The 26,374-nt window shown below is 36.3% G+C and overlaps 1 protein-coding gene across 4 annotated transcripts in view; it reads left to right on the top strand.

Moving 5' to 3' along the window:
- The window catches only part of slit3 (slit homolog 3 (Drosophila)), a 272,541-nt gene that overhangs the window by 163,517 nt on the left and 82,650 nt on the right, over nt 1–26,374 (top strand). For all 4 annotated transcript variants that reach the window (XM_073921711.1, NM_131736.3, XM_073921713.1 and 1 more), the window contains 6 exons: nt 8,769–8,840; nt 10,749–10,912; nt 11,938–12,082; nt 17,978–18,049; nt 21,580–21,651; nt 25,842–25,913. In XM_073921711.1, the coding sequence (XP_073777812.1) occupies nt 8,769–8,840; nt 10,749–10,912; nt 11,938–12,082; nt 17,978–18,049; nt 21,580–21,651; nt 25,842–25,913 (597 nt within the window). The remainder of the gene's footprint in view (nt 1–8,768; nt 8,841–10,748; nt 10,913–11,937; nt 12,083–17,977; nt 18,050–21,579; nt 21,652–25,841; nt 25,914–26,374) is intronic.

Raw genomic sequence — 26,374 nt, 5'->3', positions numbered from 1 at the left:
GAATTGTGGGTACCTTTAAGCTTTGACACCTGTAGTATACATGTTTCCTATGATGGAAGTCAATGGTTCAGGTTTTCAGCATACTTTGAAGTTCAGTTTGGTGTTCAACAGAAGAAAGAAACTCATAATTGAACCACTTGAGGGAGAGTGAATAGTGAGTACATTTTCATTTTTATGGGTGAACTTTGCCTTTAATTTAACATGACAGTTATGCTGTTGGGTAGTTTGTTAGAAAGTGACACTTCTAGGTAATTGATGGTGAAAGAGATTGCCCGTTCTTTAGGTGCTGCGAATTCACCGTAAGTGCTTTGAGTCTCACAGTGAAAAAAATGATTTCAAGCATGACTTGTATAATAATTTAGACTCAACTTAGTCTTAGGAATGATCTTTTTGAATGGCAGCACATCAGATGAAGATCCAACTGCTTTTGACAAAAGACTATGGTGGGTGTCATAACAGCCAAGTGAATGTTATTGGTAAAATGTGACTCTGGACTAAGGCCAGACAGAATCTTTGAACATTTTTTGCTATTTCTGCGCAGAATATTGTGAAAAATCTGTGAATTTATGCGAGATAGTTTTGGGTGTAACCTAACTAAAATCCTAATATGTTAAATAAAAAATATACATTTTTAACATTTTTGTTTACAGAAATGTAATGTTTACAATGCAAATAATGTAAGATCCATTTATTTGGTAAGCAAAGCAAGTCTTTCAAATATCTTTTATATACAGTTGAAGTTATTTGCCTTTTTTTTTTCTTCTTTAAATATTGTCCAAATGATGTTTAACAGAGCAAGGAGATTTTAACAGTATGTCCAGTATGGCTTTTTCTATGGAGAAAGTCTTATTCGTTTTATTTCGGCTAAAATAAAATACATTTTTAATTAAAAAAATAAATAAAAAAAAACATTTTAAGGTCAAAATTATTAGCCCCTTTAAGCTATATATTTTTTCGAAAGTCTACAAAACAAACCATCATTATACAATAACTAGCTTAATGACCCTAACCTGCCTAGTTAACCTAATTAACTTATTAAAGCCTTTATATGTGACTTTAAGCTGTATAGAAGTGTCTTGAAAAATATCCACTAAAATATTATTTACTGTCATCATGGCAAAGATAAAAGAAATCAGTTATTAGAAATGAGTTATTAAAACTATCATGTTTAGAAACGTGTTGAAAAAATCTGCTCTCCGTTAAACAGAAATTGGGGGAAAAAATAAATGGGGGCTAATAACTCTGACTGTTTCTACTAAAAGACAGAAAATATTACTTTACAAACTGTATTGTAAGTAAATCCTATGAGCATTTTCATATTAGTCAGTAATATTGCTGAAAATAATTAAAAAAATGAATTAATATAAATTTACACACAACTAAATAAATAGACTCATTGACGAGCTGAAAATCTGTGGATTTCTGCACTCGCAGATTCTGTGTGGGCCTAATCTGGACTACAAAACCAGTCATAGCTGTCAATTTTTGGAAATTGAGGTTCATGTATTATCTGAAAAGTGAATGAATAAGCTTTTTCATTCAAGCTTTTTTGCTTGTATAATATATAGTTGAGATAAAAGTCTTCAAAAATCTGGAATCCAGGGATTTAAAAAAATCTCAATACTAAGAAAACTAAATTTAAAGGTGTGCAAAATAAATTTTTAGCAATGCATATTGCTATTCAGAAAGTTTGTCTTCATACACTGAAAAAAAAAGATTCAAAGATGATTCCTTGCATTTACTTAAATTAAGTGGCTCTAAACAATTGATTTTAGTTGAATTTAAACAAACAAATTAAGTTGAACATTAATACATTTAATTTGTTTAAATTGTACACATATAAAATGTTTACAACAATTTTGCCCGACAACATTTTTTTCAGTGTACTTTTACTGTAGAAAATGTAGAAAATAGTGGCGACCCTGGATTAATAAAGAGACTAAGCCGAAAAGAGAAAATGAATGGATGAATTTAGAAAAAATCTTCATGGGACATGATTTTTACTTAATATTCTAATGAATCTTGGCATAAAAGAAAAATCGATAATTTGGAATACATTGTATTTTTGGCTATTTCCAAAATACCTCTGTGCAGCATAAGTCACAAACATCTTGTTAAGTAGTTTTACATTTTCGTTTATGCTTTTAGACAATTTTAAACACTGCGACAAATTTAAGAACAGCGGTGTTTTGGGAATTCAGGACAAGCGTGTGTATATTTCAGTGTAGACTAGTATAATGTGACATCTGGAGTTATACAGTAAATGAATGATAATTTAAATATGAGATGCTAATGTGTGTTTTTTTTGCAATTCAAAGCACACTTGAGGTGTAATTTAAGGGTTATATTAAATGCATTGTTTTAGTGTGGTGTGTTAAGCATAACTCCAGAGGCCAAGCGAATCTTTTAATCTCGATGATCGTTAAAGGCCTATTAAAATAGATGGTGCACTGCGACATAATTGAGAGATGTCCCGTCATGCACTGTTGTGTTTCGTGATTACTGTAAAAAAAAGTGCGTTGATCACTCTAAACAGGGACTAACAAAATTCCAAAGCGGGAAGCTATTTTAAACACTTCCATCGGGTTTCAGGATGGTGATCAGAGTGGAGATTAGACAGAGCAGTTTGTGGCTAACCCTCCTCCACAACTAAATGACTGCCAGTGATTTAACGCCTGCCAAACTACACAGAATTAATGATCGGCCCTTTCTGCTGATGAATTGTAATTTATATTTAACATAACTGCGCTAATGACTGAACTAATGACTTCAAAGCTATCTCGGACATTTTCTCACATAGGACGTGACTTGCATCCAAATGAGCTGGAGCAAGTGCGGTAGGCAGCACATTGATGTGTTCTCCATCTGCAGAGCACCTAAACCTGCCTAATAAGGAGCACCCTTTCCATTATTTGCCATTTAATTATTGGGTACTGCTTGTGCTTGCTTTCAATTTGTATTCTGATCACTTTTTTTATTTAAATATAACCTTTTATCTTTCCATTTTCACTTTAAATGTATATGCGCGAGTATTATAAGGTTTCCAGCTTATCTTTGTTTTATTAAATTCAGGAAATTCAAGTGATAGCTAAGAACATCAGCCATGTTTCCGATTTCGTTTTTTTTAATACAAATCAAATTACATGTCAAATATAATATTAATGAAGTTCCATGTAGAGTGAGAATACCTGAATATTTTTCATGGGTATATGCCTTAAACTCAATTTTATTACAAACACCATGGTCTGATGTCTAGCGCCTTTTTGTGTGTTTGGTTAAGTCACTACAAAGATTTACTTAATAAGATTCCTTAGAATTTAATTAAAGTGAAGTGTAAAATAACTAATTAAAAATCATAAATAAAAGTAGGTATCGTGAAAAAAATCTTACCTTGATGTTTTACTTTTAATCTTTACCTGTTTTTGTATTGCTATGAGAACAAAAAATGATAATATAATATAATAAATATATTGTGCATGAGTTTGGACAGTTATTCATAAAATATTCATAAAGTCAAAGCAATCATAAAGAACGTCCAGCTGTTCTTATTCGAGCAGATTTATTTTCCAGCAGGGTTACTCTGAGCATTTTAGTTCTGATATATGTTCTTATTGTGTTAAGAGCACAATGAGAAAGCCTCTTGCAGTCTGGTTGTAATTATGCTAAGAGCAATATATAAGCGCTTTTTGTTTGTTGCTGTCTTTAAACACTTGGCCGTTTCGTGAAATTTTTCAAAAATATATTATAATTGTCCTTCAGGGCTATTTTGTGGAATGTGGTTTAAATGTGTGGAGGGAATTTTGTTTAAGTGTTGTGAGAAAGCGTTTTGGAAACTACCCATATACCCCGCTAAGACTTGTCTGTACACACACACCGCACTCCTGCAAGCGCTGGAGCCTCTGCATATTTTATAACCACTTTTGTACAGAAAATTCTGGCTCTGAATCAAATGTCAAATCATGTGAATTTTTTTGCCCCTCTGTGTCATTTTTTATGAGCACGAAAGTGCCGAGACATTTCCGTGCCATCTCCTGAAGGTGACTTTGCTCCCCACTATGCATTGATAAGAGGGCCCGAATTTTCACATTAACACCGTCCTCTCCTCATGCCAAATGCTGTCATTTGTCAATGTGTGCGTGATGCATTTTGTTCGACAGCTTGGCACAGACCTTGCTGGTCGAACTAAAGTGAGTTTAGTATGATAGCATGGGCAGCGTGCCCCAAAGGGACGACTTTGCGGTTTCCCAAGCCTTGTCAATGCACAAAACCCAATACTATGGCCTCATCAAAGGCATCTTCTCCTCCAGAGGTATACACTTTTAAATAGACGTACTCATCTGTAGAACAATAGCAGTACAATACAATAACAACTAGAGTAAAGCTTCTGAGTATTTGCAGTGCGTTAAAGATTACATTTTGATTATTTGAAAGTGTGAGGAGAAGCATTAATAATCTTACTTACATAATACAATAATCGGACTCAAAAAACGTGCTTATTTGGAGAGGCAGTATCATTTCTGTGGTTACACTAAGAGCCCAGCCCATTGTTTTGTGGGAGACAAGTAGGCGTTTGATCGAAACCTAAATACATTACTATGTATTTTATATGGAAGGTTGGATAAATATAATTTTCTTCTTTTCAGGGCTTATGGTTTGGCTGTTTTCTACCTTCATAATGTCATTTTCTCAAAGCGAGACCTTTTGAATGTTCCTCTTGGCAACGATAACACTGTGCTTAGCTTCTTTTCGGCCCCTGCCACCCCTTATCCTAATCATTTCTAACCCCATGTGCTCCCATAAAAAACATTAGCTCTTTTTAGATTTAGCAAATGTCCTCTAGACTGATATCTTCAGTAGGTCTCAGTGGCCCCACTTTGGGAACCCAAGAGAGACGATTTTCTTGAATCCGATATTCCATGCAGCTTTCATTTCTAACATGGACCGGCCTCCCTCTGGACACGTCGGTCTTACTTGTGCAAGCCCTGATTGAAAGGTTGTCTTTAGTCAATAGATGAGTCTTTATGTGACAGACAACAGGCAGGCAGAGGGAGAAAGGGCAAGCTGATGGCTAAATGAGAGGATGGATTAGGGGAGTGGAGGGGGAGAGAGAGCTGTCATTAGCTCACAAACAGCACTTTCAAGCACAGGAAATTGCCTTGCCACCAGACATGGCCCTATTGCGTTATCTTCGTGCGGTCTACGCCAAAGCTTAGGGAGATGGGGAGGGGGCCGGCTGGAAATCGTGCATTTCAGCAGTCGGACCCTTGCGCACAATTAATCATTCGTTGGCCAGAGAGAGGAGGGAGGCCGACGGAACAGCTTAGATTCAATCTGTCCTCATTTGTGCTATAATGGCCTCATCAATGGCAGGGGAAGCGTGTCTGTTTTTGGTGTAGTACCTGTTCTTTTCACCTCTCCTCCTATCCTTTGCACCATCAAGGGATGGAGAGCTCTTTTTCTCCTTTTAGAGGAGGTAAAGGGTCGGTTTATACAGCCATAAAGCTTTACCAGATTTTGATAGAAATGTTTTCTCTCTCCCTTTTTTTTAATTAGCCTACAGTTGCACACAAACCACATGGACGGGATTATGTGTGGCATATCATGTTATTTCTCTGTTTATCCTCGCTAAATTTATTTGAATTAGCAGAATAACATCTGATTGCGGTTTTGCACCAAATCTGAACTTGCCATGCTAAGAAAAACAATGGCAAAAATTTCCATCCTGCTCACATTTATTCCATCTCACTGCAACAAGTGGAGTCTGAGCGCACCTAATGAAATTACACTGCATCTGGAGGCATTTTACTCATTTGCTTTGACTTAAGGGCTCGACGTAGGTATGCCCAGTAAACATTTGCTCAGATGGACGCTTGCAAACTCACCATTGTGTTGCAATAGTTTCCCATGAAACCTTGACAACACACAGAGGCATGTTGGCTCAATCCAATTCCCAATAATGTGAGCGGGATCATATGTAGACAAGTTTATATGGAGAATCACTAATGCATACACAACATATCCTGTCTTTACACCATTAACAATATGTGTCATATGTGAAACAGAGTAGTAGTGACATCATCATTGCATCTTTTTTTTAACCAAACCGATTTGGAGTCAGTTCAGTTACCAGGGCAGTTAGTTTCTGAGAAACACTTACTCACAAGAAGGGTAGTACTTTTGCTCTTGTCATTAAATAGCATGTGTCTTTGCCTTCTGATTTCTCAGTTGTGCAAGTGAATGGCATGAAGTCAGGTGCCAGGAGCACTTCAGTTATTTCCCTGCAGCCCCCTGCATCCACCAAAACAACCTCTCTCTTTTTTCGAGATGTCCTGGCTCTGAAAATGCAGCCGTCTTTTAGGAGTGAAGTATCTAGAGACTCTCTCCAAGTCCCTCTAATGAGGGCCCAAAGAAAGCCTAAGAGCACTCAAGACCCCTCAGTCGAGCTTTTTGCGACTGTGGGAAAGCTTTCTTGACATAACTGAGAAAAGAAAGAAGAAGTAAAAAAAAAAACGTGCCTCTCTGAGGCGGCCTGAAAACTTAGCATTGTGAGCAATTAACATCTGCCAGGTTTTATGGATGCCTTCGTCAATAGAGCTTTAAATAAAATCATAACGGTAAACAGTCAAGCTGTACAGTAAGGTATTTGTCAAGATCCAGCATTGATTTCATTTCATTTCAGCTTGGATGCACTTTCTCAAGAGACGCTGTGGATGCGGTCCCTTCCCCTGCAGCAGTTGAGTTTGCTTAACACATTTTTGATTTATGGTCAACTACAAGGCGACAGAGACGGAATGACTTAATACTGTTGGCGATGATGACAAAAGAATTTTAAAGACTCGAGGTGATCTTCAATTATCACAAGTGGCTTCAGCAACAGCCGCTCATGCTGTGCTTTTATTTGCTGAGATCCCACGCTGCAGCAGTGGGCGGCCCTCTGCAGTGCAGAGGGTTGGATAAAGGGAAGACTGACAGTCTTTCGTAAGGCTGTGTATCTACGCTTGGCTCTTCCTTAAGACCCATGGTCCTGTACTCAATGTTTTCTCTAGCAAAGCTTAACTTGAGCTAGAAAAGTCTATATTACCAGGTGCAGGCTTTCCACTGAGACTCCAAAGGTCATCGCTCTTGGCTTGGAACATGTCAGATTTAAGCCGACTTAACGTGACTGTGACGCCCAGTCCAGATCCAGCTTTTTCAAATTACAATTGCATGAATGAAATCTATACAGGATTATTTTTTACTCTGGGCTTCTAATCCTGGAATCCAGATGACTGAAATATGAATGAGCGAAAGGGCACTTCCACAGCAAGCTGTTGGATTCTTTTAGTGGATCCTTTTTTTTTCCTTTTTCTGCATCTCTCTTCAGCCCTTCCATTCGCAGTCTTACATTAATTTTTCTTTTGTTTTTGACTTGCATTCTCTAACTTTTAGGGATGCTCCCAGAAAAGAGTGAGGATTTCACAGATAGGAACTATTTCTTCCTGGGCAAATTGCATTCTCCCTTGGTGATGGTTTGGTATTACAAGCTTTTACCAGGGCGTTCCTCCCTTAGGCTTGCCCAGAGCTTCTTCTATTTACATCTCTATAGTGCAGCAGAGAACAGCAATGAAACCTCTGAGCCACAGCGGCCTTGACAAGAGGATCGCTTTCTGGTGCGGATTTGGTCAGCTCCTCGCGAGGGTGATTCCTTCACCCTGTGTGTAATTTGCGTGGAATTTTCAGTGTGTCTATGTGAAGAATAACAATAATTTTCCATACCATTTAGTTAGTTTTCTTCTTTCCCTCACTCATAATAAAGTGTTCCACCACAGATCTGAGCCAAAATCAATATTCAGATATCATTTAAATTCCCACAAGAATGTTATATTTTAGAGGGATTACTTTTCCTCTGATTTGTGCAATTTTTTAGTACCCACTTTCAAGAAATGGGCTCAGGCTGGGAAATTTCCATCGGTTTCAGTTATAAATCTGATCGCTCAGATAGTAAATAGTGTAAACACCTTGTTTGTTTACCATCATGTTTAGGCTGAATAAACTGATTTGCTTGATCAGTCAGTGGTTAAGGTTAAAGATTTGAATTCCTGTAGGTTAAGCTGTTTCATGGCACAAGGTCAAGGGATAAATTGCATGAATTCAAAACATGTACTTAGTTTTAATGCATTGTAAGTCACTTAAATAAATGCATCTGCCCCATGAATAAAAGTAAATCACGGATGCACTGTAAACTTGAGAAAGGCCATTGGAGGATTCAATCCAAAACTGGCTAATGTTAAACCTTTCATTAGAAGGAACACTCAGACCCCAAACCCAAGTTGTAAACTGAGTTGGCGTAATTGGCAGGATTTCTCCTCACCAAGCAGGAACCATTAAAATACTAAATTGAGAAATTCCAGACCGTTTTCCAAGAGGTTGGAGATGCAGGAGGCTGTGTGTTGTGCACGTCTGTGATAGGTCTGGGAGTTATGGGCTGGGATGGATCGATTACAAGATGAGGTCAGCTACTGTAGGTTGCACTAATCAGAACTGTAGCTGGCATGACAAGAAACAGAGAGGTCTGCCATGCGAAATTACAAGTACCCTGATTATAGATGATATCATTCTGTTGCAGATCTTTACATTGTTATGGAGTCCAAACACTACCCACTGATTGAATCTTTATTTTCTAATGTATCTAACAACTATTTCTGCTACAGTGTGTTGTCTACTACACTCTTATGTCTACAAAGTGAAACATGCCTTTTTTCTAACGTGTTCTGTCTTCTTTTTTCTAGCACTCTCAACAACAACAATATCACCCTCATCCCACTGTCAAGCTTCAACCACATGCCAAAGCTGCGGACACTGTAAGTACTGAGAAGCTTCTTGTCCACTACTAATGCTATACAATCAGACATTTATACAGTATATCTATATTTACTCACATTACTTTTGAATCTTCGCTCTTTTGCTTGGCTTAACTGGAGCCCCTTTCCAGGCTCTGTGGTGACGCCGTGTCAGTTATCAGAGCGGTGGTCTGTTTGTGCAGCAGACATTGTCCTAGCTGAAAATGTTGAGATAGTTCTCTTACACAGATGCTCTTGCGATTCCACTGTTGGACCAAACCACAATTGATATAAATAATTACACAGTCCCTGCGCTGTGCCAAAATGGTTCCCATCTGTGGCTGACCCAGAGATGCTTTTGTTATTATTCGAGTGTGGTCGTTCTTCTCAGAACTTTCAGTTTAATAAAGGGATAAAGGAATGAATATGTCAGGAGTAAACACTAGTTTGATTTGGAGGCTTCTGAATCTTAGGCTTAGGGTTAGTTTGACCCAAGTGCGCATGTTCGAGTGTCCTTCTTCAATCAGTCATTTCTTTTTCCATCGAACTCTCCTCCTCTTTCCGTCATGGCCACCAAGCGTTCTCCCAGGAGTCATCCATAGCTGGAGCTCAACAGCCGAGCAGTCTGGCCTCCCTCCCATCACTCAGCCCATCAGACAGGCCAGCCCCCTCTTGCGGGATTGAATTTGCTGATGCTCGGATGGCCGGGTCCGTTGCTCCCTGGGCAGTATTGAATTATCCATAGCGAGGCTTTGGTTGCTACCCAGTTCCTTTGGATTGAATTTTCTGTCTCTAATATCCCTGGTATATCTGTATTGAATTTGTTGCTCGTAAAAACAACTTATTAAATCAAATGTTTAGAGATGCTGGTAATCCATTTAGGCGGATGGAGGTTTGGCTCCTGGTTTCTGATGAAATAGTCCAGTTCACCTCACCTTTCTCCCCCTCTCCTGGTCTTCTCTTCTACAGACATATACTATCTTTGTGCATTCAATTAGATCAAATGATATCACCCCATGACGCTTACCATTCAATAACCCAGACAAATGAAAAGCACTCCCACCGCTAGACAAGTAGTCATTTTCCGTGTATCACGGTCGATAGGGTGTGTGTGAGCTGCCCCATTGTGCCCGTCCTCAGCTCATCCCATGTGCACCTGAGGCAGCCGAGCCTCCTTCTCCCTATGTCATCCATCTCTGTAATCCCACTCATCTGTAATTAATCCGCAAAGACAGGGGGCCAGATACTGGATTTGTAATGGGAAAAGCTCTATTAAAACCGTCGCCCCCTGCTGAAATTCGTCAATGAGCAGGTTTTTGTCCACCTAACTGGATTCGACCTGTTATTGCATTTGCAGACAGTGGTGAACAGTATAGCAGCGCTTTTTGATTTGCTGACACCACTTTTTCTTTGAACAGTGTCTCTTGTACCTTTCGCGTAATGGCCCTTGAGAGATTTTTATTAAGATGTGAAAGGTGTTATTGGGAATTGTGCCATATTGCTGAAGGTGAAATGAGGATGCATGCTTCAGGGATTTGCGAGGGGTTTACTGTGGTCTCTGGGGACATGTCACTATTATCTGAACAATAGAATGACCTAGTCATACTCATGTTGTCACTTTAATTCAGATGTGTTATTCCTTGTCTGCACTGAAGAAGCGTTATAGAGATTCTCTGTATGCATATTTACTTGATCACAGAGGCTATTTCCTTCCTCCTTTGCATTTAAATGCCATCTCACAGATGGAATATGACACTGCGCATGTGGTAAATATTGCTTTTCTGATTCTGCCTTTTAAGAGCTCTATTTCCTGGCATTTCTCAGGGATCATCCACTCCAGCATCCATGCTAGACATACAAACCTCCTCTGACCTTTATCTGATACTGTCTCACTATCTGTCCCTCATTATTCTTTCTCTCTCTCTCCAGTCGCCTGCACTCCAACAACCTGCACTGCGACTGCCACCTGTCCTGGCTCTCTGATTGGCTGCGGCAGAGGAGGGGTTTGGCCCCTTTCACACAGTGCATGGCCCCCGCCCATATGAGAGGTCTCAATGTCCCTGATGTTCAAAAGAGAGAATTTGTTTGCACAGGTATGGCACAATACTCACACTGTCAGAATGTCCTTCTCTTGTCTTAAACTCAGCGTGTATGTTGGTTAAATTGTATATAGATAGATAGATAGATAGATAGATAGATAGATAGATAGATAGATAGATAGATAGATAGATAGATAGATAGATAGATAGATAGATAGATAGATAGATAGATAGATAGATAGATAGATAGATAGATAGATAGATAGATAGATAGTAATTATGATCATTTGCAAATGTTGGATATGTGATGCTAGTAAATACTGTGAGCCTCTACACTGTGTTGCTTTATTAAGCCACTCCATACATTCTGCTTCTTAATGGACCTTTGGGTTTCATTGGTGAAAAAGTTCACGTTTCGGCTCTTGTTAATTAAGCCCCCCTTTCCTCCCCCTCTGATTAATCAACTGATGAATATACTCCAACACAAACACAAAACATGGTGCAAGAAAAAGCGTTTCTTAATTAAGCTGCAAAGGAAGACAATTAAACAACAGGGGGTCTGGTCTTCGTCATTATGGAGTGTATTAAAAGCTATTTTCACTCATCTTGAATTACACTGTTATAAGAACTAATGTTACATTTCAGAGTCCTAAATCAAAGCCATGGGAGAGTTACAGTATTAATCCTATCCGAAAGAATTGCATTCAATTTATATTCAGCTCAAAATTATGTTAATGTTTTTTGTCTTCTTCATTTGTTACTGAAGTGACAGTTCACCCAAACATGAAAATGATCTCATCATCTATTCTCCCAGGTTGTTTTAAACCTTTTTGAGTTCTTTCTTCTGTTAAACACAAAAGAAGATATTTTGAATATGCTGGTGCCCATTAGTTTCCTTAGTAGGAAAAAAAGTGCTATGGAGGTCAACAAGTGCCAAAAAAGAAACACTAAATAGGTTTTGAAAAAGTGAAACAGGAGTAAGTTATGACTTTTTAGGTGAACTATTCCCTTTAAACCATGCTGCCTTTAGTAAATTTTCCTCCCGATCTGTTATTTTTCCATCTTTTCCTTCTCCCCAGGTCCCGTAGAGACGGAGCCAAGGTCATGTGCTCCGCAGGTGACCATCTGCCCTGCCGCCTGCACCTGCAACAACAACATTGTGGACTGCCGTAGAAAAGGCCTGACTGAGATTCCTGCCAACCTGCCTGAAGGAATCGTGGAAATGTATGGATTCCGTAGCTCAGTTTTATTCCCTCTCTCTGTTTGTGTAAAATCAGCATGTGTGATAAGTACTTACCGCTGACATTGTCTGTGCGTTGATCTGGCTCCTTCCTCCTGTCATGTAACAAAGGCCATTAGCAGTGCGGTGTAGCAACCTCATTAGCGAGTGCGTTAATGCCGTGCCGCAGTTGCGGACGGATCTTTCTCAGTGCTACAGGAGGTCTACCAGCCTGTCTGCAAGTTTAGGCAATTACAAAGCCAGTCAAGGATCAAAAAAACTGCAAGTGAAAATGAGCCTGTGAAAGACATGTATTATCAATAGATTTAAGCAGACCACAACCGAGGTCATCTGTGATATGACCAGTGTTGTGCTTGTTACTAAAAAATAGTAACTAGTTCTGGGTACCCGCAGGGTCTTAACAAGTCCTAAAATGTCTTAAATTTCAAAACACATTTCAGGCCTTAAAAAGTCTTAAATTCACGATCTTAGATCTAAAGTCTTAAATCATTTTATACACAGTTCCTAATTTTCCTTTGTTTACAGTATATAAAGCCACGCAATTGATCCAAAACACATCCAATCACCAACAACACGTCTCAATAAAACTTTTAACAAAACTACTCATAATTAATATTATAACTGTAGTCTGTTGTGCAAAATTTAGTTTTTAAAGAGGTTTTTTATATTATTTTGAACAAAAATGTATGTGTACAACTAAGGTCTGCTTGTTTTGACACATTATTTTAAATATATAGCTAATATATACAGTATAATGGCTAATTTACATAATTAGTTATTATTTATTTTTTAGTCAGTTATTTATAACAGATTTTTTCCCTGCTGGGCCATTAAAAACCCTTTGCGTCTAACAGCACAAAAATGAAAATATCTCAAAGTGATAAACCAGCTGACTAATATATTGAGAAACAAAAAAGTTAAAAGTAAAGTTGCAAAAACTAATGCATTACAGTATTAGTTACCGTTGAATGTAATGCCGTTACATTACCACTTTACTAGTAACGCGTTATTGCCCAGCAATGGATATGAGAAAATTAACCATAGGTTTACTACAAATACAAAACTGAATATTAAACCATGGTAACCATAAATAAAAAATTATTTTGCGATGCTAACCATAGTTTACACATTTATGGTTATTGCACACTGAATCTGAAATTTTTACTGTAATTTTTGCACATTAAAAAATAAATTCCACCTCATGTTGTGTAAACCGTACTGACATACTACCTCCAGAACTTTCATCCGTCAAAAAGAATTCGGGTTTGATTTTTTTAAAGTTTTTTGCTTCCGGAAAAACCTTTTTGAGAGGTGTTTTGACAGTTTAGAGCCACCTTACAAGCCAAAATCTAAATACAGAATGCCTTCACTTGAGCTACAGATAACTTTATGGCAAACACAGTGTATAATGTAAACACAGATTGTGGCGAACAGCTATATACTGGATTTAGTGACTGGCGCAACTCTCCCCTGTGGCTGCTTGGTGTGTATGTGTCTATACATTTGACATTTGCTCATAAACATTATAATTGAAAGCATGGTCCACTATCAGTTTGTTGCTGCGACACACCATGAAAGTCGTGTCATGCATATCGCGTTGCTTCGGCTGGTCAACTCGACTACCATCTTTTATAATGCCTATAGGTAGTGGCAGTCTTTGTTCAGGATTTGTTTTCGTATCTAAATCTGTGAAGTATCACAAGCAATGTACCAAAATACCACTGATTTCCAGAAAAAAACTTTGCCATTCGGGATAATCTTGGTAGTGCTTAGTAACTCGCTTTCCTCTCTACGTAGGCTAGTATTAAATGAACACAATATGTAGCATATTCCTCTTTCCTTTTCTACTTTGGAGAAGAGAGAAGAAAGCAAAGTATCACTGCTTGAACTGACTCTGAAATGTTTAGCATTTTTTTCATAATAGATTGATTAATACGCATCGGACTCAGTGTGCAAGGTTTGTTTACGTGATGAATTTTTCGCATATGAATTTTAAAAAATGCATACGAAAATCTCAGACTTCAGTGTGCAAAGACCTTCACTATAATTAAACAAGGGTTAATTGTCAAATGGCTATGTAAAATGGCATACCTTTCAAGGTAATACCTTAACATACAGTAAGGATACTTGAAAACTTGATACCAATCAAAAACACATCTTTGTGACAACAACTTCAGAAAGACTGTTGTTGTTTTATGCATGTTTTGGGGTTGATTTAAAGTGAAATATTATGTTAGTGGCAGTTAAAAGTGTGTTTAATATTCTTAGAAACAGGGTTAGTGTGATTTTTACCAAATAGAACATCATTCCAATCAGTCAATCAGATTTAGGGCATACGTTTATAGTTTATGTTAAATCTAGGCTTACAGTTTGGGTTGTATGCTTCTACATCATTGTTATCCAAATATTAATCCCCTTTTCATATTATATTTTGGGAATATTTTACAGTTAGGGTTAGGTTTAAGGTTTAATCACCATAGATGTTAATCCAGGATCTAATCCTGCGGAAACAGATAAACGTAACATGGTAATTGAATACACTGGTTTGTGAACATATCTTCGTAGTTAAACTGCTAACAACTAACATTCTAATAAGCACAATTAGCTGCTACAACTTTATTATCAAGTAAACAGATGTGTTTGGCTTTCTCATTTTTAATAAATTAGATTAAATCTCCCCAAGACATGGATTTTATTTCTCAAATTAAGCAGATTCTCGTCACTGCTAATATTATTCCTTTATTTTAGTACATTTAAAATCCTAACGCTGGACAGTTTTGTCTCAAAAGAAGTGTTTGGCTCTCTCAGATGTCCATTTTAATCTAATTTTGCTGGATATTAGTCAAAGCTGGTTGTCCTTGGATGAGTTTTGACGACTGTGGCTTTTTTGTATGAGTTGGTAGTTATTAAAGCAAATATATCAGATTAATGGTATTGTCAGTTTTTCTGCCTATTAGCTTTTTTATATGACCTTTCCTGCATTGAGCCATCCATGTTAGCTTTCCTAATGCTAATGGTAGCATATTAATTTTAGCTTTCAAAGTAATTGAATGAGTCTAATCCATGCAGCATTATCATTTAAATCATCTGACCTTGTTGTCGTTCCGACCGCTTCTATATTCAGTGTCCTTCAAATACAAGAGAACATCCAACAGAGGTTTTGGGGCATCGTCCAAAAAGAGAAATTTGCAAACCCGACGTTTCCATTGTGCAAACAGGCTGGGACGCCGTGTTTTAATGATCATATACAGCAAACCGTGCATACAGTTACAAAGAAAACACTTGAGCTTTTCGACGTGTTTTGGCTGTCTTGCCTGAGGCTGATTGAATGTTCTTGTGCTTTGGAGAACGTCCACATCGTCTTGGTCAGGGTGTTTGGTATCCATATTGATTCAGAGATCCTTGTTTGCACTAAAGGACAGGTAGGTAATTGCCCTGATATGTGCTGTTCCTCGCCGTTGTTGTTATGTCAATAGTGTATGACCTTTGCATAATAAATGGATATGCAGGCTAGGACACATTAGCCCTACCGAGCCCATGGCCAAAAACAAATTGGGCTAATGAAATGATGTATAACCTGGAGCATGCAGGAGAGCTGCACTTATTTCTCAGGGACTTGTTTTCCATGCGCTTTTCTCCCAGTGAGCCAAAACACAAATTGAACACTCAATGTACAGGCTGCCCTAAAGCATTAGATGGCTTTCCCTGTAGACCTCCTGAAGGAGCATTAAGTGCCAGTCAGACTCTCAAAAACGTAAGACTCTTTCAAGCGCTTTCGCTTCAACAAAGTACCCTTGTTTTTTTAAGCACTCTTCTATTTTTGTTTTGGAAAGCTTTGTAATAATTGAAAATAAAATTAAAAGCAATTAATCTAAATATTCATAAAAATTCACATTAGCATATTTTAAGATTTAAAAAAAAAGAAATAGGCAAATTACTATATGTAACGAAACAGACGCTGAGAACAGACTTGCGGATCCAAATGCAGTTTATTAATCGAGGTCATAGAGGCAAGGGTCATAAACAGGAATAAAACAATATCATAAGGGAAATTCAATAATCATGGTCAATAAACAGGCGAGAAGTAAGACTAGGTGGCAATCGGTCAAGATTATAAACAAGGCTAGAATCAAAACGCTAGAGCTGCATAAATCGCATACTTATGCACTATTCTAAGCCTTTTTGTTGTATAAATAGTGTAAGTATTGTGTTCACTCTGAAAACTCTAAAAATAATAAGTGCACTTTAATTACCCGGATGATGCACTCATTCAGCTGGTGAAATGAAGTGTGTAATGATAGACTCTTCACGCACTCAACGATCGCAGGTTTGTTTACGTAGCGGAAGGGGTGGAGCTATCGGGCGCACATGTTGGATAACTTTATTTATTTTGGATTGTGAAAGCAAAATTATCCTACGAGAGTGATTATAGCGCCTCCCGATGGGGAATGCTGTTATACTCACGGCAGGTATTATTTGATAATTCGGTTGTTTATTTCACTGATTTGGCAACCATCAAACGTCATCAGGGAAACGGTTTTAATTTCCGCTTAGTAAAAAAAACATAAGTGTGTCATTTGGGACGACACTACATACATATACTGTACTATCCTGTTGAGTGTGTAAGTGCATAAGTACATAGTGCATGAGTGCATAGTGTATAGTGTGCCATTTGGGACGCAGCTTAGGAATAACTGACATGAAACTGAGGTTTTAACACAGTGTCGAGATCCCGAATCTCTGTATCTTGTAGCCTAGTGGAGCGTGCGTGTGCAGAAAGTTACAGTGCTGCAAATGGCCCGAGTGCAAATCTCAACTTGCACACATACTCTGAAATTATGACTTGATGTATTTTATTAATGTTACATTTTTATGACCAAAACAAGACATATTTATTCATAAAGTGTTCTTACGGATGTCAGACTAATGTTAAAACAAAACACTTTACAAGAACAGAGCATTTAAAAACTAATATCTATAGCTGCGTCACCCTGGATTCGAACCCATTAGCTCTACATGCTAGTCTGGAACTCTCACTGCTCCACTAAATCACTTGAAACCTCAACTTTAAAATGTAGGGTTTAATACCTCAGTTTACTTAACTGCTTCTTTGCCGAAGCTGTTCAAGAGCTATGCATAAACAATTACCACTAGGTGGCACATTTGTTTAGACTGTTTCAGTGTTTCATAAAGCCTTGCTTTGCCCACCACTACAAAACACAGGAAAAACAAACAGGAAAAGCGCTTCGCAACATTCAGTAGTGAAACAAGACTCAGCCGTGTGTGAATGCAGGTGAGGTGTATTCATAGTCCTGTAATCAGTGTAGATGAGTAACAGCTGTGTCTGTGTGTGAGTGTCCAGATTATTTTCAGCTAGGATAGTAAGGATAGTAAGCATCTTGTTTAATCCCGCCCCTTTTCGCAGCGCTGTACTACAGAATTTCGCAAGCTCAAACCCTATTGTGACCGCAGCTTTATGCAGATCTGCAAAGTGGTTTCTTAATTTTTAATCAGAAAAAATATATTATCATATTATATTATATTATATTATATTATATTATATTATATTATATTATATTATATTATATTATATCATATTATATATATATATTTTTTTTTTTTTACTAAATAAGAGTGGGGCTGTAAGACACAATCATGCATTCATACTCTGAGAAATGAAGTTACAGCAGATCTGTGTTGTGATTTGAATTAATGTGAGATGGTGCATGTGCATTTGCCAAACACACATTAGAATATTACATCGGTTTCCTTTCTGCGCTGTGTTGTATTTGTTTTGTAATTTTTTTATTATATGCAATTACTTTGTAATGGAAAAGTCAGCGTTGTGTAACAAAACATATCCATCTGTTTCTGTGTAGCCGTCTGGAGCAGAACATGATCAAGAACATCCCAGCAGGAGCCTTCTCCACATACAAGAAACTCAAGAGAATGTAAGAACTTCTTCACACTACAACATACACTATAATGAGGAGTCTACCATTTATGCTATTTTTTAAATATTTGGGTCTGTATTATTTTATAATACTTTTATCTGGAAGGATGTATTAGTTGGATCAAACATGAGAGGTCATTCGGTTTAGAACTGAAGGTTTTTGGACAACAGCTGTTTCCAAATCTGATAATGAAAAGAAATCTTTAGCATTAAATAAGGATTTTTTTCAGTTTACTTATGGTTGTGAATTGCATTATGGGTCCTTGATCTCCTCTTTGCCAACTTTTGAGATTGAAAATGGAACTCTGTAGTGACTTTTATTAACTTTTTATTAGTTTGAAGCTAAATATTGTATAACAAAATTATATAGAGAGGATTAAGTCTACAAAATTTTCAACATAAGTTTATTTTCAAGTTTGTGTACTGTAATTTACAACACCACCCCAGACAATACTGTATATCACTTCTAACTATTGAAAAGGTTATTTTTTTCAGTCTTTTCAACATCAAAAGTAGTTGGTGGAGAGATCAAGCATCCATAATGCAATTCAAAAGCACAATAAATGTAAATAAAATCACAAAATACAGAAAATTATGTGACACTGAAACCCAGAGTACTTTGCAGAAATAAAATGTCCCAAATAAAAAAATATTTAATTTTATAAAATATATAAAAATAGAAAAGTTATGTAATCCCAAAAGCTTTTTAAAATAAACTAAACATTCCATATCTGGAGATTCTTACACTTTTCGGCCCATATATGAACTCATTTTGAACTGTACTTGACACAAGGGCTCGGTTGTCAGCTTTATAAATAAATAGTGAAATAGTGAGGGCGTCATTACATGCACAGCACTCTCTGGGATGTCACCCTGCACACAGAAATCTCCATTTGAGAGACATAAATTCAAATATTTAATAGGAACTTCTCACCTTTGGTTTGGCAAAGATGCCTTGGCATGAAGAGATCAGTATTTTGAGGAATACATTAAAGTAAATCTGGGCTTCCTAAGAGGAAAAAAAATCTTTAAAAATGAAAGGGAAAATGTGTTGACAGCTCATTTACAACTTCTAAACAGACATTGTAGTGATGTGTTCCAATTAAATCAATGAAATGTACAGTAATGTTTGAAGAAATAAACTGTAGAGTTAAATTTTCAACTTTTGAGTTAAATTTCACCTGATTTTGACCAGATTTCACATTATGCTAACAGTAAACTTAGCGATTTTCTTATTATTTGGAAATGGAAAGCAACGTATTACTTCCCATTAGAGAAAGTGTAATGGCTAACATGGTCAGTGTGGATTTGTTCTCTCATCTTAATTGCACAAGTGAACTAGTTTTTAATTTAGTTTAAGTAGCTAAAATATATATATTTTTATAAGATGTAATAAAATACAAAGAAGCCATACTACAAAAAACTTTTTATTATAAAAAAATACATATGTTTTATATATATATAACTGTTGATCAACAAACACTTCTTTTTCACTTCACACATGTCATCCCTCCAGTTTTTGCCAGCATTCTTCTGTATTTTACCATTCTATCCCGCTATCATCCTATCATTAAGTATTTTCCCATATTTTTATATTAATATTTATTAATATTAAATTAATATAAAAATGTCTGCATGGACTTTCTATTGATCATAGCTGTGCGTCGATTGTCGACTTAATACAACCTCTGAATCAGTGAATGCATGTAGTGTTGCTTGACAGATGTTCTTCATATGATCCCAGATCAGTTTCTGTACATGCCATTTAAAGCAGAGTTAAAGTGCAGGACACTTCGGGATTAGTGTGTGTTTTAAACAGACAAATACACTTAATAATATTTAAAGAGTTGTTTTATTTTAAACAACTCATTTTCTCTTAATTTAGCACAGTTACTAAAGGAATTGAATGCTTTCATTGTAGATCTGTGCATTCTAACGATGACAGCTCTGTTATCAAACAAAACAGAACGAAAGATTCCACCAAGATTCATGTGCTGCCCTTTACTTGTTTGATAACAGAGGTGTCACTTTCAGTGTCATGTACAGAAGCTGATCTGGGATCAGTTCATCATACGAAGCACGTCCATCAGTCAGCGCTTATACATGCACTCACTGATTGAGAGGTTGCATAGGAAGGTTGAAGATCGACGCAAAGCTTTAATGGAAAGAAAGTGAATGCAGACATTTTTATATTATTTTCAGCGTGCTTTCAAGACTAAAAATATAGGAGAAATATGGGAAAATACTTATTGATAGGATGATAGCCAGATAGAGTGGTAAAATACAGGAGAATCCAAGCAAAAACGGTAAGGTTGACATGTATGAAGTGAACAAAAAGTGTTTGTGGAACAGTTTTGCGAGGAAATGCAGAACATCTTTGCAAGATAACGCAAAACATCTTTGCGAAGGAGCGCAAAAACTTTGTTTTCCTATCACTGTTTTTTTTCTCCCATCAGCTTGGTTTTTTCACCCCCATTTTTTTTCTTCCATCCATTTTCCATTAATACCCATTAATCTATTAAAATGTGAAAGCCATATTAATAGCATTTATTTTGTTAAATATAATTTAATGTTCATTCAGTATTAAAACACTCGTATTGTTCACTAAAATGCATTTTATGCATATCAGTCTATTGTCAAACATCATAGACAATATTAAAAATAAAGTCTAGTTTCAGTTAAAGCCAAAGATACAGAAAGATATATTCTATACAACACACATGAAGTACACAACATGTACTATTGTTAAGGTAATGCCATACAGGAGTCCTAGCTATTTCCTAATCTTCCACCTCTTAAAAAATAGCATAATTATCAGGGTAAAAATATCATATATTTATGATTCACCATTAACATGTCATTTAATGTAAATCCATTCATTAAATGATTAGCTATTTCCTCACATAAGTTTTTATTCAGCATAGTCTGTCCTCCATTGACAACCATTTAAAAACAACCTCTTGTCTCCTTTCTCATGCACTGGCTGAAGTGTTAGCATTATTATGCTAAAGATTTTCAACTTGTCATCTTCTGTTAGCTTTGAGTAAACTCTACATACGTTCTTTTGAGTGGTCATTTTGACACTGACTAGCACTTTAAAAGGCAGATGTGCCTCCGATTTTAACTTCTTACCTTAAAATATTGCTGAACCTTTAACTTTAAAATATTGCTATTATTCTAAAATCAAACAAAGCACTGTATAACTGAGTTCAGCAGACCAGCGCAAGAATTTCAAATACTCCGGGGAATAATCTGCCCATTTTAATTATTTAATTTCTTAATGTCTCTGCTAGTTAAAGCCACTGTAGGCAGTAAATTGTTTCCAATTTTAGCTGAACAGTCCTTTTTAAAGATTAGCTGCTAATGATAAGTTTCTTATGTTCACTTCCCGTTAGTATTGAGTTTACACGGGTATTTATGGAGTATCGGCGTCCTGTCAGACAAATGTGCAAAGCATTCTTTTATTGGTCTAACACTCAGCTGTATTATCTCTGTGTGTGTCTGTGTCTGTGTTTGATGTTATTCCAGAGACCTGAGCAAGAATCAGATATCCGAAATTGCAGAAGACGCATTTAGTGGCCTGCGCTCTCTCACGTCACTGTGAGTATTTCTCAAATACATGCAAACATTTCACAAAATGACACAAACATATCAAAACACGTACGCCTGAGCTGCACGGTAATACGTTTAGAAAGATAATAGGTGTGCGTAAATGCAGACACTCAGGTGAAAGGACAGGTGTCGAATAAATCAGCTGACAGAATGGAGACGAGACAACAACTGTCTGCCTATGTGTGTGTGTGTGTGTTTGCTGACATCTGCAGCAGTGTGAACACAAGGGAGGATTTTCATTTAAATCACCTCAACAAGTCTGGGAGAGACAGAAGACTCAGAGTACGCATATTAATTTGGTCAGATCTATCGCTCTGCGTTCGGCCCACACAGCTGTACACGAGACAGAGCTCATTTACACATGCCGCGTGATTAAAGAGACGCTGAGGGGAGGAAGATGGCCCGCAGTCTCTCAGGGAGCGGGAATAAAGCAGGGACACACCAGATGACATAAACACACAACCACACGTTTGGAAATTAGAGTGCGTCGGAGGAGCAGTTCAGGCAAAAGTGAGCGTCATTCTGAACTAAGATGAACTCAACTCTTTAGTGGGACATAAAAAACTAATATTATGGACTATTTGTCGAGGGGGGTTAAACTTCAAAAGGACACAAACACTGTAAATTACCAGAATAAATAGCCTATGTGATTTGTGTACTGTATTTCGTGTCTTTTGAAGTCATGTAATATCTTTGTGTCTGACCAACAGAACAACATTCAATGTATTATGCGTTTGTTAAGTGTGACATCACGCGAAGGGGCTTCCGGGTCCAAGCGCTCTATGAAACTGAATGGGGAGACTCATCAAATGCTAATAATAAACGTTTACAAAGCGATGTAATACTTTCGAAAATCATGATCGCAATATATATTTCCATGTCTAATATCCGATGGCCAGAAAGTGATAATTTTTTTTATAAATTGTTAAAATTTTGGTATTTGTGATGCAGCAAGCCCAGAGATTGTTGTGTACACTATGACTTTATAAAAATTTCACTTTAATGCGTGATATGAATAGTAAGTGGTCATAAACGAGGAATTTGTCAATTCAAATGAGTGGCAGCTTGGACCCGGAAACAGTATTACATACAGTACGTCACTAACACGTCACCACTTAACAAGCGGATTAGCTGCAATTCATGGCATCTGCGTGGCTGATACTCATTTATTTTTTTTTCTAGAATTGTTTATTTATAAAATTATTTATTCAAATCTGTTCAGCGATGCAAAAAACACATACAGTAATCTATAGAATTGTTCATCAGCAGTGTTGCCAGATATAGCTGACTTTTTTATAGCCCAAAAGCTGTCCAAAACCCGACTAAACGCACAAAAACACCCAAAATATAAGCAGAATTTTGTATTTAATTTTGATTCATTTAAATCTAATTTATTTAAATCTAAATTGGATGGGAAACTGCTCAATCTGGCAACACTGTTCATCAGTTTGACTATCTGATGCTCTTTGAGGCTTATTTGATGACAAGGGACAGTTAAAAAAAAATAAAAACCGATAGCCAGTAATAAAAATTTGCTGGTAATTTCCTTTTTTTTAGAGTAAAATATTTATTATATATTATTTATTATATACACCGTAGCCAGCCTGGTGAAAAGAGTTTTTTTTTAAAGTGGACATTTTTGCAGTTATTCCCTTTATTTTCCATTTACAGTTTTTGTCCATCATTGTGGCGCATTTCTCACAACACTTTTTACATTTGCACAACAGTTAATGCATTTCTCAAAACAATTAGTACAAACTGCAAAACCTAGTTGATAACCTGCAAAAGTGTGTCACTTGCTCAAAATGCATAGCTCATTCCTCAAAAGCAAGTATTGATGTCAATGAAAGTGTCAGTATCATCAAGATGAAAATTCTGCCGCCATTGTTCATGAACAAGATAGTCAAATGGTTTTGTCATGTTTTCATTTTGACAGTTTACCCAGTCATTTTTTTATCAATGCAAAAAAGTCCGATTTTGGTGACACTTTCTGAAAATGCTCAATACAGCACTATATACTATTTGCACAGCCATTTGAAAACTACAGTAATGTTAAACATCAGTGCATTTAGTGATGAAGAGTCTTGAGTACAAAACACTGAATACAGTACGTATTTTTCACATTTTTACTGCATGTGCTTATTGAAATTCTAATTTATTCACAGCATTGTGCAAAAGAATAAATACACCCTTATTTACTACAAACATAAACTCCATTTGGGTAGAGCTGTGCACAACTGTAAACAATATTGCTGCACATATTGGAGCTGAACCTTCAACATACACAGGTAAATAATTCATGAACATGTTCAATCTAGAGGACATTTTTAGTAAAATAAAGATTTATGTTTTTTTGTATAAAATTTGTTCGACAGATTTTTACAACTAGTTCAACATTTTGTATGTAATGACTCAAGTAGTAAAATGAGGACTTTTAGTTTTATATGAAATTACTGTTCAGCATTCACAAGTTTAGTTAATTTTGACTGATATGACATAAGCAAACGATAATGTTATAAGCTGTAGAGTTGTATGAAAGCAATTGATGCATGTCCAAAAGCATTTGCAATTTGTTGGAAGAATGAGAAACTGCTACTATGATGTGCGAAAATGACTAAATGTTTTGAGAAATGCATTAACTGTTGTGCAAATGTAAATAGTGTTGTGAGAAATGCATTAAAGTAACTGAGAAAAACTGTAATAATGAGGTTTAAACACTGCATTTGAGGGACATTTTAGGCACTGTTTGTCAGATGGTCATCATAACCGCACTTTTTGACAAACCAAAAAACATTTCCAAAGATTAAGAATAAAGAAATATGAAAACAATAGCCTACTTATTTTTTAAAATACAAATATATTACATCATATACCAGTAGACAAAAAATAGGAATCCGGTAAAGTTTTAAATTAGAAACTATTACGATTTATTAGGCACATAACTGGCCAGCACATTCTACTTTCCTCAGTCAAAAATCACAACGGGAAGTCACGCCATGGCAAATTTGGCATCCCAAATTCTGTAACTGTAAGATAAATTCTGTAAGACCAGAATTCCGCTTGGTCTTAAAACCTTTATTGTTAGGATATTTTCACAATTTATAATGGCATAGCAGACAAAGAGCTCATGTATGAGACAAATTCTGTACCTTTGTTAGTGAGTGGTGGGTCTTTCAAACCACCCAAAACCCGGGCTGTGGACCTCATAGTAATATTTTTAACTGAAACTGATGTCCTTAGTGTTAATGAAATCTCTATTTTTTGGCTAAATTGCAATCTATGTTATGACTGTTTTGATGGAAAACAACTGATGGTTTTAATTATTTTTTTATTTAATTATATTATTTAATTATATATATGAATGTACTATGTGCAGGAGTACATTTGCTTTTTTTATGTTTCATGGTTTTAAGCCTTACTAAAAGTTTGTTCACACCAAGGACGGTTACTGTAGCAATAAAGATGTAATAAAAACATTGTTTTCAAAGTTATCCTAAAATATAAGAGACTAGCAGCATTTAAACAATTGTAATAATTATCTCAGAACTGGAATAACTTTTATGATTGTTTTTTTTTTTAGCCGATTTCCTTTAGCTTTTTCTCAAAAAGTATCCATCTTTGCAATTATTTGTCTCATTTTTTATTCAATAATGAGGTTTAAATACTGCATTTATGTGACATTTTAAGCACAATTTGTCGATGGTCATCATAACCACACTTTTTGAAATACCAAAAACATTTCCTAAAGATTTAGAAAAAAGAAATATGAAAATAATAGCCTTCTTAAAATGCATATGTATTACATTTAATATCAGTAGACAAAAAAAAAAAAAGGAATTAGGAAGGTTACTGATAAACATTGACAGCCATTAAGAATCCACTAAAGAGCTTTAGAACTTTTTGTAGTTATAATTATTGTTGGCCTTAAAAATTTAAAGTGATCAGCAAAACCTATTTTTTAAGCAAAAGACTTGTTTGTTTGTTTGTCATATATAGCTATATTGTATATAGTAGGATGACTTCAGAAGACTTTTGTTCAGTTGAGTTGAGTTTATAAACCACTTTTATGGTTTAACCTTCATGAAAGACACATTCACATATTATGAGTTGCACATGGGCTACACATTGTGGGTTGATTCACTGCGGTCTGTTTGCATTGTATCTGTGTGTGTCTACAGGGTCCTGTACGGAAATAAAATCGCAGAGATCCCAAAGGGACTGTTTGATGGCCTGGTCTCCCTGCAACTGCTGTGAGTGCTGCATATGTGATTCAATAACCTTCAATGTCAAGAAGATAATGTCCTCTGTGTGCTGCAGTGTGACTGTGAATATATGGTGGAGCCCAAATTTCAACACTAGTGAAAAGTATTCCTTTCACTAAAAGTATTTTTACACTACCACTGAAATGTCTGCGGTCAGTAGGTTTTTGAAGAAATGAATACTTTTATTCAGTCAGGGTACATTAAATTGATCAAAAGTGACATGAAAGAAATGGAGAATTTTAGAAAAACTATTCTATTTTTTAAATGCATTACAGAAATCTAAATATGTTGTTTCAACAAAAATATTTAAGTCTGTGTGAACCGGAAGTTGCTGAGATTTTTATTTCACTATGCTAATGTACTTCCAAATGAAACATAATATTGTGTAGGTGGCAAGGCTTTCTTTTGGGAAAAAAAATCAATTATACATTTTAAAATGCCTTAGAGAA

This window comes from Danio rerio, chromosome 14 (assembly GCF_049306965.1).
Source record: "Danio rerio strain Tuebingen ecotype United States chromosome 14, GRCz12tu, whole genome shotgun sequence".
NCBI classification, from domain to species: Eukaryota; Metazoa; Chordata; class Actinopteri; order Cypriniformes; family Danionidae; genus Danio; species Danio rerio.
Note: the sequence above shows the minus strand (reverse complement) of the source record. Positions and strands in the feature narration are given on the sequence as shown.